The 19,636-nt window shown below is 49.5% G+C and overlaps 1 protein-coding gene and 1 long non-coding RNA gene across 4 annotated transcripts; one reads left to right on the top strand and one right to left on the bottom strand.

Moving 5' to 3' along the window:
• The first annotated feature begins 96 nt into the window (after nucleotides 1-96).
• On the top strand, nucleotides 97-3,174 carry aldh8a1 (aldehyde dehydrogenase 8 family, member A1). Its single transcript, XM_057016413.1, has 7 exons — nucleotides 97-289; nucleotides 568-715; nucleotides 872-1,027; nucleotides 1,116-1,265; nucleotides 1,336-1,592; nucleotides 2,101-2,262; nucleotides 2,345-3,174. Exons 1-7 carry the CDS (start codon nucleotides 152-154, stop codon nucleotides 2,795-2,797), a joined length of 1,464 nt encoding a protein of 487 aa, XP_056872393.1. The 5' UTR covers nucleotides 97-151; the 3' UTR covers nucleotides 2,798-3,174.
• Nucleotides 3,175-3,915: 741 nt separating this feature from the next.
• Nucleotides 3,916-10,347, bottom strand: LOC130515866 (uncharacterized). Of its 3 annotated transcripts, none has more exons than XR_008947287.1 (3): nucleotides 9,310-10,347; nucleotides 9,042-9,220; nucleotides 3,916-5,083 (listed from the first exon to the last, which is right to left on the bottom strand). It is a non-coding gene; the product is annotated as an uncharacterized LOC130515866 (long non-coding RNA). The 3 variants fall into 3 exon arrangements; XR_008947288.1 differs by having other exon boundaries at nucleotides 9,042-9,179; XR_008947289.1 differs by lacking the exon at nucleotides 3,916-5,083 and having other exon boundaries at nucleotides 8,924-9,220; nucleotides 9,310-9,470; nucleotides 9,566-10,347.
• Nucleotides 10,348-19,636: the final 9,289 nt, after the last annotated feature.

The raw sequence follows: 19,636 nt of genomic DNA, 5'->3' as shown, positions 1-19,636 counted from the left end.
CAGCACAGATTCTTTGCTGTAAACCATTAACTTTAATACCTCTGGCCAATAATTAAGCTGCCCTGCGAGCGAAGCTGGTTTTTAACTGGGAGGAGCGTTGAGATCGGCTCAGTCCAGCTCCTGAGTTGGTCCGGAGCGTCGGTGCAACACCATGGCGAAGCCTCACTCCCACCTGGTCCTGGAGAACTACATCGGAGGGACGTTCGTCCCGTGCCGGAGCCACATCGACTCCTACGACCCGTCCACAGGAGAGGTGTACTGCAGGGTGCCCGACAGTGGCCGGGAGGAGGTGGGTGACCCTGGAACTAACCCTGCTGACCCCCCAGTTTGACTCGGCGCCTCTTTGCTTTCCTCCACTTGATTCGGGAGAGTGTGAGGTCTGCAGATGTTGTTTTCCACCGCGGACGGCGTCGCACCTTTGCTCCTCCGCCGTCTCTGTTCACGTAATGATTAAACACGATGCGGGTCAACGCGCCTGCGCTCCCCTCGGGGCCAGAGCGCCGACGTGCACGTGCGCGGCACCGTATCGGCGCCTCCGAGCATCCTCTCTCTCTGTGGCTCGTGCAGGTGGAGGCGGCGGTGGCGGCGGCGAAGGAAGCCTTCCCGGCGTGGTCGCAGCGAAGCCCCGAGCAGAGGGCGACTGTCCTGAACAAGCTGGCCGAGCTGATCCAGGACAACCTGGAGGACCTGGCCCAGGCTGAGTCCAGAGATCAAGGTGCCTGATAACCCTCTGGTTGGCTATTGGTCTCCAGACCGGGTCAGAGTAATACACGCTTAATAACACGCTGTTTACAGAACTCCCTGTATTAAAGAAGGTAACGTCAATGGTGGACTTATGACCTTTGACCTTTAGTAACCTGTGACCTTCCAGGGAAAACGGTGACCTTTGCCCGGACCGTGGACATCCCCCGCTCTGCCTACAACTTCCGCTTCTTCGCCTCCTCGGCGCTCCACCACCTGAGCGAGTGCAGCCAGATGGACCACATGGGCTGCCTGAACTACACCCTCCGGTGCCCCGTGGGAGTGGGTGAGCGCTCAGCCCCCCCCCCGCTCTGGGACCTCCAGGTGCCCCCCTCTCCTGCTCCCCTCCATGTGTTTGTGTTCTGTGTTGGCAGCGGGTCTGATCAGCCCCTGGAATCTCCCCCTCTACCTGCTCACCTGGAAAATTGCGCCCGCCATCGCGGCGGGGAACACGGTGGTGGCCAAGCCCAGCGAGATGACCTCGGTGACCGCCTGGATGCTGTGCAAACTGATGGAGCAGGCAGGTAGGCCTACATCTCCCATCATGCAACGGTCGCACAACAGCAACGCTGCCTCCCGTGTCCCTGTGAGCAGGTGTCCCTCCGGGGGTGGTCAACGTGGTGTTTGGTTCTGGCCCCAGAGCCGGCAGCGCTCTCGTCAGCCACCCAGAGGTTCCCCTCATCTCCTTCACCGGCTCCACGGCGACGGCCCGGGTCATCACGGAGCTCAGCGCGCCCTTCTGCAAGAAGCTCTCTCTGGAGCTGGGGGGCAAAAACCCGGCCCTGGTCTTTGCTGACGCGGACCTGGACCAGTGCGTCGAGACCACCGTCCGCTCCAGCTTCTCAAACCAGGTGACGAACCAACAATCCCGGTGATTTCAGGTGCCAGGACACCTTTCGTGTCCACCTCCCATCAGAACCAGGTTTTCAGAGTGTAGGTGGGCGCCGCTGAGCCATTTCTCTCGTGATGCGTTCAAATCCACTTTAAAAAAAATAAATCACCGTTTTCCTGAGTTTTTGACCATATTCAGGCCTCCGCAAGTGGAAACTGGCAGGAATAATAAATGTAAAAATAAATACACAAGTGTCCTCGCTAAACCTGCTCAGGCTCTAATTAAACACACAGTTTAATTAGGACGCAGTTACGGTTTATTTTGCCCCCCGAAAAACAGAAATTGGGGTTTGTGTCTATTCCACCTCCAACCAGAAGGGGGTGTCAGTGAGCTCCGCTGTTATCTGTTTTTTTCTAATTTTGAAGGCATAAGAAATGATTATTGCAGTGACTACATTTATCCACACGGGGGCGATCGAAGCCCATATTTGTCATTAGACATCCAATAATGCTTCTCTTTCCTCTCAGGGGGAAATCTGCTTGTGCACCAGTAGGATCTATGTAGAGAGGAGCATCTACCCAGAATTCCTGGAGAGGTTTGTGGCTGCAGCCAGGAAGTGGAAGACGGGCGACCCGTCGGACGGCGCCAACAACAACGGCGCTCTCATCAGCAAAGAGCACCTGGAGAAGGTGAGGGAGGGTCCTGCTGAGGTGGGGGGGGGGGCACCCGCCGCCCTGCTGACGTCTTCCCGCTGTCTGCCTCCCCCCTCAGGTCCGCGGCTTCGTGGCTCTCGCCAAATCCGAAGGCGGCGTCGTCCACTGCGGCGAAGGGGTGGACGAGCTGGACCTCCCGGAGCGCAACGCCGGGGGCTACTTCATGGCGGCGACGGTCGTGACGGGCGTCCCCGACAGTTCCCGGGTCATGCAGGAGGAGATCTTCGGCCCCGTCACCTGCGTCAGCCCGTTTGACACGGAGGACGAGGCCGTCTCCAGGGCCAACGGCGTGCGCTACGGCCTGGGCGCCACCGTGTGGTCCAGGGACGTGGGCAGGGTTCACCGGGTGGCCAGGCGGGTGCAGGCGGGGCTGGTGTGGACCAACTGCTGGCTGGTGAGAGATCTGAACCTGCCGTTCGGAGGGATGAAGCACTCCGGCGTGGGCAGGGAGGGGGGCAGGGATTCCTACCACTTCTTCACGGAGGTGAAGAGCGTCTCCATCAAACACTGAGCCGCCAAACGTCTGAAATCATCAGGATTTGGACTTGTGAGGGGGTGGGGGGGGACTGGGGGGGGTGCTAATAATGCTGCCAAACAAAATGCCCCCCCACCTGACTGGGAACCTGAGGAGAAAGCTTTATGACTGTTCTGGTGCCCCACTTCTGCAGACCTACACATCACGCCACCCAGCGGCTAAGCTAACGCCACCCAGCGGCTAAGCTAACGCCACACCTGTGCGGAGCATGTGGCGCCTCAGCCGGGTCAGGCATGTTTCCCCAGGACGGGTCTGCAGACGCTCACCAGTTGTGCTCTTCCTCTTTACGTCCGTAAGTCTTTCTGACGACCTCACGACATCCAAATGATAATAAAAGTCCAACGTCTCAGCCCTCTTTTTTTTTTTTGCTATTGATTGACAACGTTAGCATGTTTAATGCTCACAACACAAGCTAGGAGGCTTGCAGCCGTTCTGCTCTTCACCGAGCTCTTAGACGTGGTGGCGTTCACTAATCATGACATCATCATCTGGGCCGTGTGAGCGAAGCCCCCCCGTCCGTGAGCCATATGTGACATTTAGCACAGAGCTAGCGTGCGTCCCACCCCCTGTGTTTTGACTAAAGAACTGGCATTGTGCTGGGTCACGACTCGGGATTGCACACGTGCACGCACACACACTTCCCTCTGTCTCGGTGCCTAGCGTGAGATCGGAGGGAGACCCCCCCCCAGGGCCCGGTTCTGAGCGGTGCAGCGGCACCTTCGCAGCCTCCAGCCCAGCAACTGGAAACAATCAGCCGTCTCTTGCTTTTTCCCTTTTGTTTCCGATTAATCTTTCATCGTCCTCTCTCGTGCACGTCTCATCGAGGAGGAAAAGGCTGGCCAGGGCAGACCTCGCCCTGCTCTACGTGACTCTCTGGACGTGGCCGCTCGCTCCAGCCAATCTAAGCATTTCACTTCCCACCCCTCCAACGTGCACGGGCAGGAAAACCAGACCCAGTCCGGCGTTCAGCTAAGGCGCCCCGCACGGCCTCGTGGTCCTACGTTCTTTAGAAGCAGGTGAGTCGGGCCTCGTCTGCAGATTTGAGGCTCATAGTTTGCTTATTAGCACTAAAAACAGCTTCAGCAGACAAAGAATGTGAGCAGAATCACTGGAGTTGAGTAATTCTGATCTATACTTTTGTTTTTATTGTTTAAAGATGAAGGGAAGAACGTTTTTCCGTCTATCACAACACAACTGTATTTATAACACAAACCCGGCATTGATAGCAGGGTCGACTCCTCTTTTAACCCCCCTTCCCCCTTATCTCCCTGTCAGGTGTCACATGACTCTGTTTCTCTCACACCTAGCTGCTCCTCTTCCTCGCCAGGCTCTGGGTTTCTCAAGGCCTCTCTTTGCATTTGAGTTATTGGAATTTTCCACAGTGGGTCGCCTGGTTTTCTGGGAGATAAGCCCGCACAGAATGGGGGGGGGGGCTGAGAAAAGGCCGCAGTCGGACCAGGTTGAGCACACGTAGCATGTTTGGATAGCAAGCAGCTAAACAATCAGGCTAACTAGCAGCAGCCGCGGGTTAATCTGCGGAGAGGTGACAGAGGTGGAGCCGCAGGGACTCATTTTCTTCTTATTGGACCATATTTGCAAATGTTTGAGTCAGAAAACAAAAGAAGGCGTCATAACACATTAGCCTGAGACGTCCCGTGGCGTTCGATAGCAAACAATCGGCTAAAAGGTTCCCAAACACTCCCAATTTCAACGCTTTGGACAGTTTGCGGGTCTCGTGTCCTTCGTTTTCCACGTGTCTGGTCTTTTCTCATGCTAATGCTAACCTGCATTAGAACGAGCAGGCTAACATGCGCACGCCCACCAGAGAAAAGCAAATCAAATTTACTGGCTTCCTTCGACGAAATGGATGTTTTATGCAAATCTAAACATGGAAAATCCGACCAGTTTATGCTAACTGGGGTGACGTTCTTTAAAATTCAACATGCACACAAGCCGCTTGAACCCGAGACACTTGGGAGCCCGTTGGAGGCTCCAGCCTGGGAAAGTGGGTCAGAACTTTTGTCTTTTTTAAGTCCGGAGTGGAGGCGAGGCGGCGCCCGCTCCTTTATCGGAGCGTTCAGAGGAGGGAGGATTCAGGAAGCTCCAGTTCCCACCGGCCTCACGAGAACGTGCGGCTCCGGTTCCGCTGCTGAGAACGGCCCGTTTCAGTGGACGCCAGGCCGCTGTGCCACGCCTGGATCCCAGTTCTGTCCAGGCTGCCTCGCAGCGCGGGTCGGTTTGTGCCACAGGTTTGAAAAGCACCTGCGGATACAACAGGACACAAAGGCCTGGGTCAACAATCGCACGGCCAACGAGACGCAGAGAAACGTGAGAAAGATGAGGAACATGAGGAACATGAGGAACATGAGATCTTTAAACAAAGCTGCGTGTTGATGTTCGGCTCAGCCCGAAAGAGCTCGCACAAGGCAAACAGACGAGATTACAGGAGTGACGCAGAGACGGAGACACTGCTGAGGCGTGTGTGTGTGTGTGTGTGTGTGTGTGTGTGTGTGTGTGTGTGTGTGTGTGTGTGTGCTCCAGGCTCTTGGACCAGAACTCCAGGCCTCTGCAGGTGCTCACGCCTGCTCGTGTTAACGTACAAATAAGCACATGAATATGAGTTTGTCCACTTGGCAGCATTTGGTGACCCCCCCCCCCCACACACACACACACACACACTCACGGTCCAGCTGTAGCCGTGTGCACTCATGTAGCCCTTCAGCGATTTCGACACACTGGATGTTATATTTCCATCGATCTCCCCCCCCCTCTGTTTTCCTTCTTCCCCCCCCTCATCCGATGGCCGTCGTAGGTTTGTTTTTGGGGCATGTCCCCTGTCCTCCCATTTGATTGGCTGCCCGGGGACACACCACCAGTTGGACCAGGTCCAGCGGAGATCAAACAGCGGCGGCTACGCTCACAGACGCTAACCCTTCCTGGCACAGCAGAGGAGGCGGCGCCGTGTGACCTCTCGGCCTGTTTACGCTCGCTTCCTCGCCACGGCCGACCGTCCAGGCGGGACGACCGTCACACCGACCTTTCCGTGCGCTTCCTGACCGCGCGCACAGAAAAAGAGACGCTTTCCGGTGATTCTTTGATGCCCGGCTGCATCAAAGCCCTCCAGCGGGGGAATAAAGCACAATTAATCAAGCTAATTAGCCACATGCAGTCATTAATAAAACTGCTTTATAGGTAAACAAAGCTGGTTTTACAGCCCCCCCCCCCCCCCACCCCCCGTCTGTCTGTCTGTCTGTGAACAAAACAACTCGAAAGGTTTTGAACCGTTTTTGTGAAATTTTTAGGTAACGTTAATAATGGAACACATGATTTTAGCGATATTGTGGATTCTGGAGAGACTTTGACCTTTGATGTTCCAAAGATCAAAGCCAACGCTGCCTATAGAGAGTAAATACACGGATGTAATCACAATATGTGGGGAAATGACCTGCTTGGCAGAGATCCGGACCCTCCGAGGGATTTTTTTCTCTCTCGAGCTGATCAAACTTTCAAAGCTTTATTGGCTCGTAGCTTTAATCTCTGCATAACATCAAAGAGCTGTTTGGCAGCAGACGTTGCAGAATAATTACTGCAAATTTAGTGGTGGGGTTCAAAAATGGGTAAAAACCTCTCAAGGTCAGCTAGCGTCAACGGTCCTAACTGCTAACAAATGAGCTAAAGCTTGTAGCCAGAAATGACTGATGTGGACCCGTTAGCCTGCCGCTAGTATCCGCTAACATCAAAGAAATAGTAAAAAAAAAAAGCAAAGGGAGTGTGTTGGGAGCGTTCTGAGGAATGAGAGGAAGATGTGGCCAAAATGGTTCTGTGTCATCAGAAACGGACCCACGGGCTGGTACCAGGTGTCGGTACCGGTGGGCGGAGCCGCGGCCGTGAAACTGACACGCGTCTCTGCGATCGTCCTCAGGAAAATCACCTGTTGTCTTCACCCGAGACGTCCTGACAGGACCCGCCGTCCACTGTCAACGGGATGTCCCAAGATTCCCAACCATTTTTCCAGACGTGTCCACATATAAACCAGCTGTCCCTGAACGCACCACCGCTCCGATCTCTTCTTATCTGGCTGCTGTTTTCAACAACATCAACCTTGTTTTCCACCCAGAGTTTCGATCAATTGACCTTTTTCTCCCTGGGTGACCCCAGACGCCCCCACCACACACACACACACACCACACACACACACACACACACACCACACACACACACACACACACAAGCACACCATGTCTTTGTCAATGACGATGACGTCCATATGTTTATGTACCAGTGCTGCATCGAGGGGGGTGATGGGAGGACTGGAGGAAGGTGAAGGTGAGGGGACGTGCACGTGGTTCACATAAACATGCTGTCTGTCTGTCTGTCTGTCTGTCTGTCTGTCTGGGGGAATAAAGCACAATTAATGGAGCTAATTAGCCACATTCAGTCGTATATTAAACTGCTTTATAGGGAACAGGAGCTGGACGGGTAATAACACACTGGTTTAATTTAATACCTTTAGGTTTGGTGTTGTTACAGTGTAGTAGCTCGGTTACAGGAATGTAGTAGTAGTGGTAGTAATAGTGGTAATGGTAGTAGTAGTAGTGGTAGTAATAGTGGTAATGGTAGTAGTAGTAGTGGTAGTAATAGTGGTAATGGTAGTAGTAGTAGTGGTAGTAATAGTGGTAATGGTAGTAGTAGTAGTGGTAGTAATAGTGGTGATATTGAAAGCTGTATAATGACGAATCAAAACATACAGGAGAGATTATCTATTATCTGTTTAAAGAACAGTTCAGTGTGTGTGCGTGTGTGTGTGTGTGTGTGTGTGGAGGGGGGTTAAAGGTCACGGCCTGTATAAACACAGAGGACATCTTCCCATCTCTCCCTTTTTCGGCCCTCTCGGCCCCGGGGGTCCCTCGGTCGCCACCGCTCTCATCACATCACGTGCGTCTCGTGCGCCTGCCTCTGACCTGCGGGACATCGGCGCAGAACGCCGTCTGCATGGCGAGGACTGCTTCCTGTCATCGGAAGGCCGGGCTTCCTGCGCTGAGGGCACGGTTACTGTGCAGATGTGGACCACAGGTCACGTTTGTCTCCGTGTGCGTGAGGAAGCTGAACCCTCTGCTGCCGCTTCACGTTAGCCATGGAAATGCTAATGTCGTAAACGTTAGCATTTCCATCCGTAAATGTCGTGAACATCGGCGCTCTGGTCCGGATCCGGGCTCTTTAAACCCTTCGGATGTGATGAATGTGCGAGGCTCCGGCGGGGAGGCGGGTGGGTGAAGTTTGGGGCGAAAGGTGGAGGAAGCCTCTCAGAATAGCAGAGGCAGCGCTGAGCCATTGTCTGAGCTGATCCAGTGTCCTCCTCAGTCCACCTTCCACCCCCCCGAGTGGACAGTAGACACGCAGGCACCGAGGGGGAAACCGTTCCACTACAGCGTTGTTCTTTCTGGACGGCCATTGTTAAAGGAGAGGGACAAAAGCTGGGCGCTGTCAGGAAAACGCTCCAACAGTCGAGGCCCAACTGCTTCCTGTGCCGTGATTGATTGTTCTTGGTCTCTTTATGGTCTTCATCAGAAGTCTGATTATGTGTTTCGCTGGTTTATTTGGAACTCGATGGTGGCGGTTACATTTTGAAAACACAGGCGTAATCATACGTTAGGTAATACACTTTTGTATCAGCGCAGAAACCAACAAAAAAATCCCGCTGGTTTGCATTTCTCGACTGTTTGTTAGTCATGCGTGAAGAACTGCTGAGAGTCATGTGACTCGTCTTCTCTTCTGTCAGTTAGGAATGTTAGTCGCATTGTGTGTGAGAGGGTTGTTTTTATGCCTGAGTATCAAAAAGTGCAAAACAATAATATTTTTTAGCGGTTATGCTAAAGCTAAGACAGGATGGTGCATTCACTGAACAATGTGGTCGTTGTTTTGTACACTTTCAGAAATTCATTATTGATTATTGCCACTTCTGTGCTGAACTTTATTGTATTTTCAGTGTTTATCTCTATTTTTAATTTAAAAAAAGAGCATTTAATGATGGCACTCATGGAGGTGGACCCGCGTCTATGATTCCACGAACGTCTCTTAACCAGAGTCGTCCTGACTGATCTGCACTTGTGTGTGACTATTGTCAACCCCCCCTCACCCCCCCCAAAATCCAATTAATTCAAGTCTTGGAAAGGCACGTTACCGATATGAATTTCCCAGAATTCAATTCCCTTTCTCTTACTTGCGAACGGCCCCTTTCCGATGAACTCGCTGCCTGATTCCCGCAGCTGTGATGTTTGCTTTGACCAAACCTTTCCTGGGTCACCTGACCCGTGCGTCTCCTGTGTCAGACGTTCAGCGTTGCGTCCTTATTGTGTCTCTGTGGACGGGGAGTGAAGCATCACTGCTGTGACCTTAGTCCTGATGTCCCCAGAGGGTCATAAATTTAAGATATAAGTAAACACAATGAGAATATTCTATACAATCACAATATCCTGGCTCATGATCACCTGTTAGATCACCTTTCTGGAGCTGAGCAGATGATAGGAGATCATAGGAGGCTACGCTGACCCGGTCCTGACCCGGGAGGAGATCCCTATCAGACATCACCTGAGACCAGAATTCCGCGCTTATCTGATGGCGTTTGGCCCTCGGGATCGTTGCGTAACCACTGATGCGTATCGAGCGGGAGCCAAAGGAGAGAAGGAGTGGCACCAAAAATACATCAAACACATCAGTGCAGCAAAAATAAAAATGAGCGTTCACCCGGCAAAAGTTCCCCCGTTTAGATAAAAGGGATTTGTCCCGGGTCCAGCAGCAGGACGGCGCCGCGCTGCAACAGCGTCATTGTCCTTAATCTTCGCAGCATGCTTCAGCAGAGAGCGGTGACATGGATTGTTTCTCTTTCCCGTGATTGTCTCCACTTCTGGGCTCATTGTGATGTCCTGCGAGATGAATCATTCCACTCTGGCACATGGCGGCCACATCTGGCCTGGCATCTGCCGCAGTGACACATTATACACACGCTCCTAGAAGTGGGAGAATGACCTCATCCTGTCATTCCAAAGACCTGTTTGAATTCTAAAAGCGGTTTTCTCTTTGTGCGTTTCATCACGTCATCAGTACACGTGGTTGCGTTGCCGTCCAGATGGAGATGTGTGGCAAAAATGGTGACTGGGACAAAAAAAGGGCTCTTTTTATTTGCCTGGTTAAGATTTAAAAATAGCCAAAAATATGGTGTGACAGGAATTCCAAATTCTGCCTTTTCGGCTGTGACGACGGGGACAAATGCAAATAAGCTCGTTGCACAACCGAACAACAGACGTCACCGAATCCAGAAAGATCCCCCGACCCCCCCCACGTGACCCGGCTCATGCTCGCAGCAAACGGGTCGGAACTGTCAGTGAGCTGTAAGGCTAGCTCTAGTTAGCATCATTCACGTTAGCGTGAGTTCAACTTCTTTTATTTCCCTTTCTGGATGACTGGGAATGCTGGAGCGGCCACCAGTGGATACACCCATCACGGCTCACCAATCACACACACACACACACACACACACACACACACACCACACACACACACACACACACACACACACACACCCCACACCCCAGTCCTGAGAAGTCTGGCTTCTAGAATCATCATAACGTGCACATCTCTGGGATGCCAGGGTGAACTGGAGGACCAGGAGAAAACCCACTCTGGCACTCTGACGTAAAGGAAAAGAAAGCACTAAAGGAAAGAGGAAAATATTGATTTTTGGGGTCATCCGCATCTTGAAATGGAGTCAGCGCTGTGATGAGGAGAGAAGGATGGCGGGGGAACAGGTCATAAACAATCTGGAGGGTTTCAGGAGTCATCTCACCTGATGTGGTGGTGGAGCGAGCAGCTCTGTTAGCAGCGCCGCTACCTTTGCCTCCATTGTTCTCTCTATAAGTCAAACCCACCTGCTCTGTGTGTGAGACGCGTCCTGACTTCCCCTCATCTGCCCTGCGTGCGCATGTGCGTGCGAGCGTGCAGGGTTGCTGTGTACTCGCTCGTGTACTGGCACACCAGAACGACTCGGTCGCCGAGTAGTTTTACCAGACCAGCAGCCCAAAGACCTGTCCTGGACTCTGATTGGCTGGACGGATGTGCTGCATCAGCCAATGAGATTACAGCAGTAATTTGTGGCTATTTAGACGTGTGTGGCAAAAAAGATAAAGGGGGAGAGAGGAAGAAAGAAAGGGAGAGAGAGGGAGAGAGAGAGGGAGAGAGAGGGAGAGAGAGGAAAGGCTGCATCACACATCAGAAAGGATTCATTGTTAAGAATCCAGTATTTATTTGTCTTTTATCTGTTCTCTCTCTCTCTCTGTCTATTCTTCCCTCGCTCTCTAGCTTCCTCTCCTCTTTCATGGCTGAAGAAGAGGAGAGGAGGCCTTCAGCCGTGCAGCTGCCAGGGTCACAGAGGTGGAGTCAGTGATGTCAGTGCTGCTGTGGAGCTGCAGCTTCCTGTTTTAGATGATGGGAAACGTGATGTAATGAAGATAGTTCTGCTCTGGCTGATCCACAGCTGACCAATAACTGATCAATAACTGACCAATAACTGACCAATAACTGATCAATAACTGACCACTATCTGATAAATAACTGATCAATAACTGACCAATAACTGACCAATAACTGATCATTTCACAGGCACTTTGGTTTTTTAAATTAATAACCAGCTAATCAAACTCAAGAATCAACTTTGATGATGATGATGATGATGATGTTGACGACGACAATGATGATGATTATAATGGTGATGATGTGATGATGATGATGTGATTATGATGATGTGATGATAATGATGATGATCGTGTTGTTATTGTTGATGGTAGAGGTGATGAGGATGATAACGATGGTGGTGGTGGTGATGATGATGATGGTGATGAGGATGATAATGATGGTGGTGGTGATGATGTGATGATGGTGATGGTGATGATGATGATGATGGTGATGGTGATGATGATGATGATGATGATGATGATGGTGATGGTGATGATGATGGTGATGGTGATGATGATGATGATGGTGATGATGATGATGATGATGATGATGGTGATGATGATGATGATGATGTGATGGTGATGATGATGATGATGATGATGATGATGATGGTGATGGGGGCAGGAGAGCGGCCCTGGAAACTGTGTTCTTGAACGTCCCTCAGCGACGTCAGCTCCTCGATCTCTGAGGGAAACACGTTGTTCTCCAGGTTCTTCCTCTCTTTTATTTTCAGTGGTTGTTTTCCATCTCTAATGTTCTTCTATTCTCTGACACATTTCCATTTCAAAGCAGTGCTGTGTGTGTGTGTGTGTGTGTGTGTGTGTGTGTGTGTGTGTGTGTGTGTGTGTGTGGACAGCTCCCTGAAATTTTCTACTCAAATATTTGGTGACATCTCTGTTTGCCTCCCACCCAGAAGCAAAGCTGTTGTGTTTTCGTCGCTTCTTTCGCAGTGAGCAGCCGAGGAGGAGGAGGAGGAGGAGGAGGAGGAGGAGGAGACGCTTGTCCCCCTGGAGGACAGGAGACAAATGAGGTGAATAAGTGAAGGAGAAGGAACAACACAAAGTTGTATGAAACCCTTCTGCTGCTGCTCTTAGAGGCTTCTCGATGTCTCTGCGCACTTTCAGCAACACTTTATTTCCATTTCTTTATTTTCTTGACTTCTAGTTTCCTTGCGGGTCCCAGCTGAATGCAGGCGAAGACAAGGTACAGCCCTGGACAAGTCGCCAGCTCATATCATTTGGGTGTTTGGTACCTTGCTCAAGGGCACCACGGCAGCACCCTGCTACCGGGGCTTGAACCAAGAACCTTCTGTTTCTCTAACCCAGTCCTCTACAGATTAGCTACCACCACCTCCGCTAACACTGTTAGCATTAAATACCCTATTTTACCCAAACACTGAGGCAGTTATCAGGGATTTTACCGTAAACGCAGCAGTTGTTTTACACAATAATTGCTTAAGAGCACCTGACTGATCTGTTCAGCAGGCGTGCTGCGTTCAAGGTCAACATTTGCCAAACGTTGTCACAGTTTCCTGGTTTAGATGCACATCATGCACGTCTGAGTCTGTGCTCACCTGGAAAATGCCGTTCTGATGATAAAGCATGTACTGTGTGTGTGTGTGTGTGTGTGTGTGTGTGTGTGTGTGTAAGCAGTTGTGTGTCATCATGCTGTAGAGTTTGAAGTTCTGAAAGAATCCCCCCAAACCCAAGTGTGTATAAAATATGCATGTAAAACTGAGGGAGGGAGACAGTGAGTGCTGGAGATGAAACAGAATAGAGAAGCAGGAGAAGAAGACGAGGCTTCGGCTCAGCTCGCCCTCTTTTTCTCTGCAGAGACGCTAACTCCTCTTGTTTTTTGGGGGGGTTTTAGCTCATTTTACATGTTGGCTCCAAACCGGTTGGGATTGTTCCGCAGCAGATGTGGGTGTTGTTGCCTGTTAGTGTGTTTTACATTGACGCGACAGGCAGGGAATTCCATCCTCTTCAGGAATGCTTGTAGGAAGGACTTTAGAGGACAGGAAATTCCAGGAATAAGTCAGACGTGGAGGGTCAGCAGACAACAGTGGGTTTACCTGATAAGGCAGCAGCCGTGGAACAATGAGTGGAGCAACATCAGCAAAACTGCAGCAATATTGACTCTTCCAGCCTGCGGTGGTGTTTATTTTAAAGGCTTCGTTTGATGCCACCAGCATCAAGGACGATACAGGGTCAGAGGTTTAGCTGAGCTATAGAACCTTTAGTTTTCTGGTATCATCCCCAAGTTTTGGGAGCCAAATTGAAAAAAATATCCATTGTTTTGGGTTTGTGTTGTTCAGCCCTGAGTTCCAGGAAGAAAAACCATCAAAGCTGAGATTCACTAACAGGAATATAGATTTATGTGCCTACATCAAGCTGTTCTTTAAAGAAACTTTTTAAGCCCTTTCAGAATGTGAATATACCAGTGCGTCAGTGGATTCTGAGCCCTTTAATGATGTTTTTATTCAGATTTCAGGTCATTAACACGTCTTTGTTCACGGCTCTGATGCGACACACACTGTACATCAGTCTGGTGTTTCCAATGGGAGCGTCAACAGTGGGAAACTGGTTTTATTCCCAGTGCGATTGTCAACATCGGTGGATTAGTTGTGCATACTCGACAAGTTCTCTTTTATTTAGTAGTATAAGAAGGAAAAAACCAAATGTTTGTGTGGCAGCCATACCTGGTTTGTTGTTGATGGCTGTGTGTGTGTGTGTGCGTGTGTGTGTGTGAGTGTGTGTGTGTGTGTGTGTTTGAAAGGAAAAACCAGGCCATATTCCCTGGAGGGACAGACAGAAGCTAATATTCAATGCTCTTTATGAAAGAGACCATCACTGTCTCTCCTCTGCCTTCATCTCTCTCTTTCTCCCCCTCTCTACATTTTCATCTTTCTTTTCCCTCTTCTTCCCCCCCCCCCCCCAGCACCCTTTCTTGTACTTCATTCATTCGGCTCTCCCCAACATTAAAGCCACGACTGAAATTTTCGCCTCATGGCCAAAACAAAACCGGCCTCCTGACACAGCTTTACACACCAGATTAAACTTCTTAAAGCCTCGAAGAAACGTCGTACAAATGAGACAAGTTCGTAATCTCAGTCGGAGGCCCGCCAGCCTTTACACAAGCATGTAAAAATACCCATGATGCCGCGTTTCCATGTCCAGCCTCTGGCTCGTTTCTGCACCTTTTAAGGCCATTGAAGCTTCCTGGTTCTTTCACTTCTAACAAGGGAAGAACGTCCCTGCTGCTATTCTCCCCTGATAACATCATTTGTTATCTCCACCCCCCCATAAGGTTACTGTGGCGATCCTGGTGGGGGGGGGGGGGGTGTTTTGGACGGCTGCCTGTTGGTGTGGCGCCAGATAGGAAGCAGCTGACTGCTGCACAGGAAGTTGACAATAAAGGACACAATGAACCTGGAGCGAGAAGAGAGTTGACAGGGGTGTGTGTGTGTGTGTGTGTGTGTGTGGGATGCGTATGTAAATATGTAGGCTATTGTTTTCGGCGGTGCCATGTGGAAAGGAGTGAAGGTTAAAGAGGTCCATTGTGTCAATCTTACTTCGTTTCAGTCCCAACGAGGCAATAATGCCATAAATAACACACTAAAGCGCCACAGAATTAAGCACATATTTCACTGTAAATGATTGATTTGTTTCTTTATTAATAGTTCAGTTCAATTCAATTAACGTTATTTATATATTTCCTCTTACGATCAAGAATGTTCCTGAAGAAGCACCATTGGTAAAGCAAAACGTTTCTTGTAACAGGAAGAAACCTCAAGCAGGACCAGAATTACAGCAGATTATTGCTGTAAATCCTCATAAACTGGACACGCGACACAGTTTTTATTCTTTTCCTTGCAGAGGAAGTTCAACTCCAGGCATGGATGGGTGAGAGCGGCCGCTGTGGTGAGTCACCTGAGTCCTGAGACAGAAACAAAGTGTCTTTGTTGCGGCGCTGCCGACTGTGGGCGCACTGTGGCTCCTGCTGACTTCCTTATCTGAGCGGCGTCGCTCGCATCAGCCCTCTGAAGCCGACGCGTCCCATTGTTCCTGGAGGGGCTGGAATTTTAAAACTGGTTAAACAGGGGTGGTGGTGTTGGGGGTGGGTGGGGGTGTGTGGAGAATTGGTACACTGAAATAAGGAGAGAAATAAACAATGTAAAAATGGTATTTTAGTGTAAATCTGTTGAACCTTCCATTAAAACAGTAAATAATATAAATACTTTAAACAGTCTGGACCTGAAAAACATTTTTTTAAATGTAGAAACAGCATCAATCAGTCAATAGCCTGTCATTCAAAGTCGTTTCTGGGCAAAAGAAGATCACTATCGCCACAAAATAGATAGATATGCTAAAGTGCCCTTCAGTCCAGGCCCCAAGGGAGACGGTTTAGAAGTGTAAATATGTCCCCCAGCTGCCTCCTTTCAATCACCGCATGAATACTTTGTTGCTGAAAAGGTCACAAGACTTTTGCTCAATAAACAGAGAAAGAAACTGGAATATTTGAATGATTAATGGATAAAAAGAGAAGAAGAAAAGAAGCTGAGCAGACGCGAAGGTGTCAGCTCTTCACCTGACTTGCTGCTGTTGTTGGTGCAGTTCTGTGTGGTGGCGTGATCACCGATCGGCTGGGATCTCCTCATATGTTACAATAATTCATCGTTGTCGTCGTCTCTCCACAACCCAGAGCCTGAATCCCCCTTGAGTGAGCAAAAAGCTTATCTGAAACAGGAGGAGGCCATGAGCAGAGCCCAGGTCTTATCAGGGGAAACCTGAGGTCACCTGGGCCAGGAGAGAAAAGGACAGATTAAAAGTAAGGTCACCCACACACACACCACACACACACCTCAACCTTAAAACCACTTCTTAACCCTAGAACAGTCCTTTGAATTTGTAAAAACTGGCCAAAATGGCCCTACTTTGCAGAAAAGTCCTCACTTTGCTACTAAAATCTATATTTAGGTGCTTGATGTGTAACGAATACAAGAAAACATGCACACATATACACGTTTGCCAAAGTTTGATGGATACCACTTAGAAATGATAATACCTCCACGCCTCCATAAAACACATACCCCCCGCACACTTACTGCACATTCTTTCCATTCTTGCCTACATACATGTACTGTAACTGCTGTCTCATACATCCTGTTCTGTGTGTTCTAGGAATGCAGTTCAGATTTATAGATGTGCAGGTTCTAACTTGTGTGTGGCCGTAAAATAATGACAGAGGTTCTCAGCATATTGAATAAGATCCCGATATTCCTGCATGTATAGTCAAGGTTTTCCCTCCTTATCGGTTGTGACTTGAACCTGTAATGTCACTCAACGGAGACATTCATCCTCGGCGTCGTGACAAATTAAAAACAATGCGAAACCATGTCGAGCAAGTGTGTGTCACTCAATGTGTGCGTGGCTGTTTCAGCTGACTGAGCAGAGTGACGAGAACGTGCAAATGTAATTGGTTCCCTGCTCTCCTCTTCTCTTCCTCTGACTCCTTAGCTCAGCAATGTAGTCTTGGCAGTCCCACCGGGGGTTGCTTCCTGGCTGCACTCCACACACACACACACACACACACACACACACACACACACACACACACACACCACACACACACACACACACACACACACACACCCAAAACCACCTTACACCTACAGTACACCGAGGGCTCACCAGCCAACTTGCTTCTGGCCTTTTGCTAATGCTAACACCTCCTACACACATACAGTCACGTGGCGGTGGGCGTGTGAGTGGCTCATTAGGAGATGATGGATTCAACAAGCTTGACTTCTGTGCCCAGAGAGAGAACATATCAGACCCAAAGACAGGGCTCATCAGATTGTCTCATGAGGTTTAACTGCACCTGTTAACTGCCTGTAGCGGTACCGACTCACAGCTTCAGCCTCTATCTACATCATATTTTCCTCCAGAGTTTAGCTGAACTAAATCCTTTCTGTTTGCATGAATGTGGCACTGACGGCGACAAATATGCACCTTATTTCCCTCCCACGGAAGGCGCCTTTCGGGGATGATTGGCGCTAACACCTGTGTTATTTCGAGGACCTGCCAACAACAGCCTGTGAGCAGCACTTTTCCCTGCAGATGCTCCCTGCAGCAGAGGAGTATGGTTAATTTATGAAAGGGACTCTGGAGTCAGGAGCAGCTACTTTACACTCAGTGTTGAGATATCTATATATATATATTCAAAAAAATTCTCTGTGTAAATCCCAAAAACATGAACGTCACCTCCACCACCTGCTGCCAGGCTGCCAGTCATACTGGGTGAGACAGCCCCAACAAGGAAGGAGACCAGTGGAAATGTCACAGGAGAGAGAGACGAGGCCAAAGTAAAAGAGAAAGCCAAATATAGACTCATCATCTCATCTGTTTGGTTAAAGCTAAAATGGTCCTTTACACATTCACATCATGCCAGACTGACTAAAGCAGCCGAGGCCCTGTTGATTCCCAGCCTCTTTATAGCAGGAATGAATTTATTTGTCTTATTTCATCTTCATTGCAAGGCTGAAAAGGATTAGCAGTGGGTATTTTTCCCGCAATCGTGCTCAGCAGAGCTCATTAGCCGGCTGCATCCTTTACCCTTGACCATCACACAGGCTCAAAACAGCCTCAACTGGCTTTTATGACAACGAGCCCGGCTATAACCTGATTAGTCTGGATGAACAACAAACACAGAAGCAGGGGTTTGTTATATACTTAGCAATGTTTGTGGCAAATACATCATTTATTGGGGTTCGTTTCAGCAACTCTCTGAACCCTCTGAAAACGCTCCAATCAATTATTTACCGTCTGATTTGAGTGTCCGCGTCTCACAGAATAATTCATGTGTTGTGGAGTCCTAGTATCAATATATGTGAGTGTGGGACTGTTGCAGTTATGTAAGCGTGGGGCTGCTGTCAGACCATAATAGCACCCTGGAGTTCTAACAGCTCCCTGACAAGATACTCAAAAATGGGTTCCCCCTTCATTCTGAGGATTAGACCCAACAAAGCAACTACAGCTTCTACTTAAAGGCTTGGTGTTTAATCCCATTGTATTTATTTTGCAGTTTTTAGTGCTTAGCTTTGAAAATAAAACGTGCCATTGACTGAGGTTCTTGGCGAGTGTTAAATAATTTTTAAAAAGGGCTGATTTTATTGGTAACTTTTGTGCCGTTACTGCCGAGTCATCGATTCTGTCTCGTTAGAACGAGCAGTGCACAGTCACGACTTGCCCTCCGGTGAGAGTTACAGCCCTCGGCTGCGGAGCGCCGCCACAATTCAGGCGCAGTAAAGGTGCAGCCATCAGTCCTGTAGCCATTTAAACACCTCATTCCAATAAGAGCCTGGTCCTTCGCGAGGTTTCTCTCTGCTAAGAGCTTCTGTCATCGCTGTGACTGCATCCCCCCACCGATGAACCCGCTTAATTCGATAATAAACATAATCGTGTTTGTCTGTAATGTTGCTATGATCTGATTTCATTAAGACAAAGGACCTCATCAGCTTCCTGTTTGAATCCTGCATCACTGTTTCTGTTGGAACAACAACAACCTCCTTTCATGATCCCACCAATGTGCAACGTTTATTTAGCAAATACACGTACAGGCATTAGAATTTCGCTCTTTTTTTTTTGCCTCAGACCTTCAAATATGTCACTTATCCCTAATAATGTGAGCAGAAGATGGTCTTTGTTTCCTCTTTTAATGTCAGAAATATTGATGAGGTTTTCGTGGAGCTTTAATTAGAACTCAGTCACCCTGTGACATTCATGGCCCCGAGACTTTATTAGCTACAACAGGCGATGGTTGATGTTAAACCGATCTGTGATCACTGATGAGAAGAAGAGAGTCACATGGACGGAATTAGGACCAAACCTGCAGCATTTATGGGTTGTTAAAGTGTTTTCGTGCCACTTGACCCACTGGTTTTCATTTCATGTTTTCAAATTTGGTGCACAGGTGAATTCAGTTTTATCTTTCAAGGATGCAACCAAGGAATAAAAGTGTGGTAAAGGTTTGGTTTCTGGGACAGTTACCCCTGGATCCGTTGAGGTATCAGGTGGGCTGAACGGGGGGAGGCGACATGGAGGAGTCGCAGCCGACCGCAGTAGCGGAATGAATAAGAGCAGAGGGGAGGGGGGTTGGGGGGGGTGCAGAGGGGCAAGGAGGAACATGGAAGGAGCTGGAAGGAGAGGAGAGAGAGGGAGGGGAGGAGGCGGCATCACTGCAGAGGCTTTTCATTGATAAAGTAGCACCAGAAGACTGCAGCTGGGTGGACGCACGCTCACGCACCAA

This window comes from Takifugu flavidus, chromosome 19 (genome assembly GCF_003711565.1).
Source record: "Takifugu flavidus isolate HTHZ2018 chromosome 19, ASM371156v2, whole genome shotgun sequence".
In the NCBI taxonomy this organism is placed as follows: domain Eukaryota; kingdom Metazoa; phylum Chordata; class Actinopteri; order Tetraodontiformes; family Tetraodontidae; genus Takifugu; species Takifugu flavidus.
The sequence above is the reverse complement of the archived record's forward strand: the minus strand, read 5'-3'. Positions and strand labels throughout refer to the sequence as shown.

Bases quoted from the DNA above. Each gene is read 5' to 3' on its own strand.
- aldh8a1 (XM_057016413.1), top strand. From the start codon at position 152: ATGGCGAAGCCTCACTCCCACCTGGTCCTGGAGAACTACATCGGAGGG. The intron at 1,266-1,335 runs GTAGGCCTACAT...CCCTGTGAGCAG, and splicing joins CAAACTGATGGAGCAGGCAG to GTGTCCCTCCGGGGGTGGTC. The intron at 1,593-2,100 runs GTGACGAACCAA...CTTTCCTCTCAG, and splicing joins GCTCCAGCTTCTCAAACCAG to GGGGAAATCTGCTTGTGCAC.